The sequence below is a fragment of the Dendropsophus ebraccatus genome, chromosome 2, assembly GCF_027789765.1.
Source record: "Dendropsophus ebraccatus isolate aDenEbr1 chromosome 2, aDenEbr1.pat, whole genome shotgun sequence".
NCBI lineage: Eukaryota > Metazoa > Chordata > Amphibia > Anura > Hylidae > Dendropsophus > Dendropsophus ebraccatus.
The window spans coordinates 152,900,981-152,908,509 of NC_091455.1; the positions used below are offsets into that span (position 1 = coordinate 152,900,981).

Sequence of the window (7,529 nt, forward strand, 5' to 3'; positions counted from 1 at the left end):
AGGGGGCTTCATATTACTGTAAGGGAAAGTTAAAAAAAGTGTTTTTATTAATAAAAAATCCCCTCCACTAATAAAAGTCTGAATCACCCCCCTTTTCCCATTTTACAAATAAAAATAAATAAATAAATAAATAAACATGTTTTTTATCACCGTGTGCATAATCGCCCGAACTATTAATTAATTACATTCCTGATCTCGCACGGTAAACGGTGTAAGCGCAAAAAAATCCCAAAGTGCAAAATTGCGCATTTTTGGTCTCATCAAATCCAGAAAAAATGTAATATAAAGCGATCAAAAAGTCGCATATGCGCAATCAGGGTACCAATAGAAAGAACACATCATGGCGCAAAAAATGACACCTGACACAGCCCCATAGACCAAAGGATAAAAGCGCTATAAGCCTGGGAATAGAGCGATTTTAAGGAACGCATATTTGTTAACAATGGTTTTAATTTTTTACAGGCCATCAGATACAATAAAAGTTATACATGTTACATATCGTTTTAATCATAATGAATTGAGGAACATATATAACAACTAAGTTTTTCCATAGGACACACAGCGTAAGGCCGGTTTCACACGTAGTAACAGTGCGGGCGTAAAAATTTCTGTCCCGTACATCTCCGGGTGGTCTGGCGGCTGTATTTGAAAAGCACTTACGGTCTTATCGTAAGAGTCCGGCCGTAGTGTCATGATGTGTCTTGGCTTGTTTGGCCCCGCTCAAAAGCATGTATTTGATTCATGAATCTGCCCCCGGGCCAAATAAGCACACCCACATCCCTATAAAATCTCCGCCCACTCGCGAAGTACGCCCATATGCTTGTAGTGTTTTGAATGCCAAAAAAAAAAAAAAAAAGATGTCTGATGGCGCTAATAATGCGCCCTATGGGCCAGCCCGGCGTATGAGGCTGCGCCGCAAGCACCAGCTCGTGGTGCTTTCGATCCTGTGGAAGATGCGTAATTATTACCTGCGTTTGTGTGTAAGTCTAGATATATTTTTTTATAATATATTTTTTTTTTTTTTTTTTTTTTTTTTTTTCAAGCTTTATGTAACTTATTTAAAACTAGCCTTACAAACTGTTTCGGCTTATAATCCGTAAAACATTGATTTAAATGTATTGTTTATGCAAGCTCCCTTAAGTACTGTTGACCAAAGGTCCTTAAATGCAACTGTGTAATAAATTTGTGACTAATTGAGATGTCTTAAAAATAATAAATGTCATTTTTTTAAAAATCTTCTCAGAGGCTAAAAGACGCAGAGCAGCGCCGTCTGCAGGAGGTGGGACGGCGATATTGGGTCCACCCCATCAATGTGCGGAGGGAGACCCGGGGCCACATTGGTTGCCTGTATGATGATTTGCGACGGTATGTCGATTTGAATACATCAAAGTCGGCAAATCTTTGAATGTAATATTGCAAATGTAAAGGTTACTGTCCCCAAATGTTTACCCCAAAGTCCATAATTTTATTATGTATTTTGGTTATCCTTACAACGTTTGATGTTAATTTCAACATTTGTAAACCGTATGACATCTTCCTATGATGTGTGTTTGTGTGTAATATTAGTGATCAATATTTTTCTTAATTTGTTGCAGACATCCTGACAAGTTCCAGGACTTCGTGCGCCTGCCTATGGAGGCCTTTGATAATTTACTTTCCATTTTGACCCCACATCTCCAGAGACAGGACACCTACATGCGGAAATCCATCCCTCCTGTGGGACGTCTGCTCATAACGTTAAGGTGAAGATGCTTTATTTTAATGCGAACTATTTGTTCATGTAATTGTAGTTAAATCTAATATAGTGTTAAAATATGTAATAATTTAATATGTAGCTGAATGTGAAATAGAATCATAAAATACTATTTTTATTTTTTTCACAGATTCTTGGCGACAGGGGAGAGTTATGTATCGTTGCACCTCCAATTCAGGGTTGGTACGTCCACCATCTCTGGAATTGTGAGGTGCACGTGCGCCGTGATCTGGGAGCATTTGCAGCCCATCGTGATGCCCAGTCCGACCAGGGAGATTTGGTTGCAGTCAGCAGCAGGCTTTCAGTCTGTGGCCAATTTCCCCAACTGTATAGGGGCGGTTGATGGTAAGCACATACGTGTGAAGCAACCACCGCGATCAGGATCACAGTATTTCAATTATAAGAAATTTTTTTCTGTGGTCCTGATCGCGGTTGTTGATTCCACGTATCGTTTCCTTGCCATCGACGTCGGCTCCTATGGCAGTACTGGGGACTCCCGGGCGCTACTGAGATCAGAGTTTGGGCGGCGCATACTCTTAGATCACGTGACTCTACCTCCTCCCACTCCTCTTCCGGGTACCACGCATCCCGCTCCATTCGTCATGGTAGGGGATCAAGCCTTCCCTTTACTGAACAACCTGCTGCGCCCTTACCCACGGAGAGGGCTGGATGAACGGGGGAGACTATTTAACCGGAGGCTGAGCCGGGCACGTAACTTCGTGGAGTGCGCCTTCGGAATCATGACTAGTCAGTGGAGAGTGTTTACCACTGCCCTGCAGTTGAAATTGGCCACAGTTGACATGGTCATTAAAGCTGCCTGTGTTCTCCACAACTACCTTCGGGACTATGCTCCCACCCCGGAGGTGAACGTGGAGACACTGCCAGCTTTTAGTGCCCCTATCAACTATGGCCAAGGGAGACAACTCAACCGCGGGATAGTGGTCAGGAACCTCTTTGCTGACTACTTCATGACTCCTGAAGGCGCCGTGCCCGTGCCCCTTTCACAGCCTCCCTTATGAGCCACGCCCACAGGACTGATGTTTTCCCGCATGTATGTCACCTGTCTCTGGGATGTGTGTTTTTTTATTTTCTTTTGTTGTTTGAACCCCATGTATTGGTTGATATTTAATTTTCCTTCTCTTTTTACTAAAACCAAAAATATATTTTCTTATTCGACTAAACAATGTGTCTGCCTTTTCAATGTATGTAAAACATGTTGTGTGTTCACACATAGTAGTGTTCGAAAATACACATAACCTCACTCGATATACTACTGGCCAGTAATTATCGAGCATGGTCACATCCTGCTAATGTTAATTGTATAGTCCTTTGAACCTAGTGTGCTGAAAGATTGATGTGATCAAAACATGTGCATTTCCTATGGAGTGACCAGCAGGGTGCGCACTATATGTCTAACTTTCTAGTGTGGGATATGTAACAGGATCTGATATCTTCTAGTGCCACAGTCCATCTCACTTCTTAACAATCACTATTAACACACCACATATATCCCTCCACACATCACCCAGGTGCGCCAGCTGGATGTGGTCTACTTAGGTAGCGGTTCAAAAATAATCTTTTATCATCCATTTCTTTTCAGTAAAACACAGAAGAGTGTATTAAAAGATGAGAAATCTCGCTCTTTACTTGATCACCTGTTCCTTGTCTACAGTCATCTCCTGGATTTCTTATCCAAAATCCATCACATCAATCTGCCTGTGTAAACGCTACATTATGTAGTTTATTGTGTGTACGTTTATATATCCTCCACTTTGTACATAATGACCACATGCTGGATGTCCTGCAGGAGGCGATTTCTACTACCATCGGACATAGAGCTCTATGTGGAAATGATAGTGTCATGATAAGAACATTAATGTCCCAAAATATGTTAGTGCTCATCACAAGCCTCTCCTGCTCTGCCCACTTCCTGCCTTGGCCACAGATGTCAGCATAGAGCAGGCTCAGACCTGAAAAACAAGTAATCGCAGCATTCACTACATCTTCGCTAGTGGCTTCACAATACGTGTATTTCACTCAGTATAGCTAACAAAAACAGCAGTGGATTCTAAACACCCAAAGGATCTCGACACAATGTTGTAATGTTGTGGATGTGCGCCATTAAAACACTAAATAAGGACATTTCAAAATAACATCCATTCTTTGAAAAAAACTTAGCAATATTTCACTTTAAATGGCGCACAGCCACTCTATTTCTACATTGTGTGAACACAGCCTTTGTGTTTTTAAGCCACTACTGGTTTTGTTAACAATACTGACCAAAATATACTGACTCAAATACACGTATTGTGAACCTACTACGAACATGTAGTGAATGTTGCGATTCCTTGTTTGTCATGTATGACAGTGCTCTCTGCTGCCATCTGTGGCCAAGGCAGGAAGTGGCCACAGCAGGAGAGTGTTGGCCTGATAAATGAAATACTTAACTACATTAATATTTCCTATCATGACACATTCATTTTAACACATACAGCAATGTCTCACATATGATTAGAAATATCCTCCTGAAGGACATCCAGCATGTGTTAATTTTCTACTAACGTAAAGCATACCACAAAATTTAATAAGACACAATAGCAACATTCAATACAGCTTTCTATGCAAACAAAGTGCACTAAGTCTTTTTACGCGTATTTCGTAGTTCCTTAGTGGCAGTCAATAATCATTTGTTTTTTTAACCCTTAAACACTAAAACATAAACAAGTAAAAAATAAGAATTCGGGAAACAAGATATGTCGCAATGGATTTATTACATGTCAAAAAATAAAACATTCACATGATAGTGTGTGTGGGTGGATGTGGGCGAGGGTGTGTGGAGACTACTTTGGACCATGTTGACAGAAGTTAGAATAGTGTGCAGAGGCAATAGTGTGGGCAATATGTGAAGGACACAGCCAGCCTGACTGTATTCTGGCACCACAAAACTAAAAGGGACATCCCAATCCCCCCAAGCTGTTATTGTCATCCCTAGCTAATGTGATGCCAGACCTTCTAAACAGTGTGTTATTGATGTGGTCCTGGTGCGCACAAATGTTAGGAAATTATTAATGCTAGTAAGGCGCGGTTGGCACTAAGGCCCTACAGTGTAGCAGACAAGGGGTGGTGTTGGTGTAGCTGAGGAGAGGGAGTGCGGAACAAACACAAATGTTGTTGGACGGTCAAGGCACATGTCACTCTCTCTCGCCAGGCTCCACCGGACCCCCTTGACATCTTGGTGGTGGAGTCCTGGCCAACCCCTCTGCCAGATTAGGTTCTTCATTCTCTTCATCCGATGAGGCCTCTGCTGGTTGCTGAACTACTTGTGGTCTGAGGAGAAAACAACACTGGTCACTATCTAAGATGGCACTTTTGTTTAAGGACATATTTAGCCAGATAACTAAAATGGAGGCATCCAATGCAGGATTACACTCTGCCTGCTTTCACACTATTTTCTATGTACGAGGTGCCACACTAGAACTTTTTACAATATATTCACACACTGTTGACCCAAAATGTGGGTCTTCACAAGGCCACCCGAGTGGAACATTAGTTTACTCTATGGACACATTGCGTACATTGTTTAAACATTATGAAGACAGTCCACGCTATTGGCATAAATGGCATTTCATGTTCTGGATTAGATCCTGGAGGGAGCAAAAGCTGTTCGAAAAGCGGTTAGGCCAGGCTGCATTTGTTAGTTATCTTGTGTCCAGCAGGGGGCGGCTCATCTTACCGAAATCGAGATTACTCTAAAGTGTTCACTAAATATACTGCTCCCCCTGCTGGAGCCTCGATGTATACAATCTATACAAATCTAACACATGTCTATGTCTGCACACATAAGACACTGAGCTACTTCCGTCATCATCTGCTCCTACCATGGACACATGCAATTAACACACACACTTACCTGCGGCGTCTGGGGGAATTCAAAATGAAACGCAGCATTGGGGCAAAAGGCAAAGCGGCCAGTTCTTCTTGGGAGGCCCCACGCCTCATCAGCTGCCGTCGCTGCCTGATGAATCGGTCCCTCACACTGGACCACCTGGTCTCCACATAGTTAGCTTAAAACAAAAGCATCCACACATTAGGAATATATCAGCGTCAGGTGACCATAACACTCGAGTTAATGGTTTGCCACAGTGGCTAAACAACTTACCAATTATCCATTGCTGTAATCTAGTATGCTGGTCCCAATCTGGGTATACAATCCGGGCAACCTCCCTCCATGCGGCACTCCGTGTTAGCCGGCTTCTGTACCCAGGCGCAGGGCCGTCCCATAGCACTGGCCGAGCATGGACCTGAAAATCCAAAATAATTACAGTAACGTCTTCGAAATTATTAGTCAATAAGGTCCTAGCTACTACACCCATTTCACATGCTACACGCCATGTTTGATTGTAAATAGTACGTCACTTATGTGGGTGGGGTCTCCAGCTTCACCTGCAGCCAACTCCCTCCCTCCATGATGTTTGCTGGCGCCACATATCATATACACAGTACACTACTACTCACATCATGTCCTCATAGTATTTGCCAAAAATATATGTGCTTACTACTAGGGAATGGAAGGCCACAATCCGGCGCGGGGGTCTGGGATCGGATAGCGACACGGGGGGACACGCCTCCTCTCTGTAGTGTCGCCACCTCAGCACTGGGCGTAGCGGGGGGGGGGGGGGGGTTAACTATTGCGTGTCGTGTGCTCGGCGAATTGCTATGTGACACCATGTAACGATGCTCAGCTTACCCATTTCTGTCCGGCATTGTCACGTCGTAAGCCGCTGCACTACAAGTGCCTTAATGGTCGGCCACGCCTCTTTGAACGTGGCTGCTGCGGATTGTGTGTGCTTCCGACGTTACAACGCCTGACAAAGTACAAAGCAGAGCAGCGCTAAAAGCCAAAATACTCATTAGCCGAGCAGTGAACATAATTAGCACAGCACACCAAACACTCCGGCTAAACAACAACCCCGCTACGCACACTGATGACGTGCATGTACTACAGAGAGGGGGCGTGTCCCCGCTGTGTCGCTAGCCTATAGCATCATCAGCCTGCGCCGGATCTTGTGCGTGATTTGCGTACTATTTAAGCGACCTCCTTATGATGACACTATCAGCACATTATATGGGAGGATTTCTACTATGTATGTGCCGCCAACAACCATCATGGAGGGAGGAGGGAGGAGGGAGGAGGGAGGAGGGAGGACGGAGGAGGGAGGAGGGAGGAGGGAGAAGGGAGAGAGTTCGCTGCACGGCCATCTCGCTAAGAGCAATCCTAAGTCACGCCCTGTTTGCCCAACAACATGTGCTATTACAAGGACAATTCCTCGACCAGCCATTACTTACAAATCTCGCCTAAAATACGATGTGCGTTACATGGTCCGAAAGAGCTAACACATTCACAGATTTGGAGGAGACACACACATCTGAAAAGACTCATGCAGTCATTGCTCGATTTCAAGCGCCCCCTGATGGCAAACACATAGGAATTACACACAATCGTACTTACATAAACTACTCGGAGCGATGTATCGTGCCACTAAATTACTATAGACAATCGTACACATAAAATAAATATTATCTAGCATCTATTGATCATTACATAATCGATTTGTTTTCACAAAATTATTTACCACTGAAACAGGATGCAATAACAGATGTGACTTTTGGACATCACACAAACCGATATAAAATACAAGACTTGTAAATTACATGTATGTAAATGTGACTCACACAACAAATGACAGTCATACATTAAGTCACGGCCACACAACTA

At 43.5% G+C, this 7,529-nt stretch overlaps 1 protein-coding gene across 1 annotated transcript; it reads left to right on the forward strand.

Annotated features, from left to right (window-relative positions):
- The first annotated feature begins 1,246 nt into the window (after positions 1-1,246).
- Positions 1,247-2,773, forward strand: LOC138784708 (uncharacterized). The gene is made up of 3 exons (XM_069960365.1): positions 1,247-1,365; positions 1,596-1,742; positions 1,884-2,773. The coding sequence occupies exons 2-3, from the start codon at positions 1,633-1,635 to the stop codon at positions 2,770-2,772; spliced, it is 999 nt and encodes a 332-aa protein (XP_069816466.1). The 5' UTR covers positions 1,247-1,365; positions 1,596-1,632; the 3' UTR covers position 2,773.
- Positions 2,774-7,529: the final 4,756 nt, after the last annotated feature.

Bases quoted from the DNA above. Each gene is read 5' to 3' on its own strand.
- LOC138784708 (XM_069960365.1), top strand. From the start codon at position 1,633: ATGGAGGCCTTTGATAATTTACTTTCCATTTTGACCCCACATCTCCAG. The intron at 1,743-1,883 runs GTGAAGATGCTT...TTTTTTTCACAG, and splicing joins CGTCTGCTCATAACGTTAAG to ATTCTTGGCGACAGGGGAGA.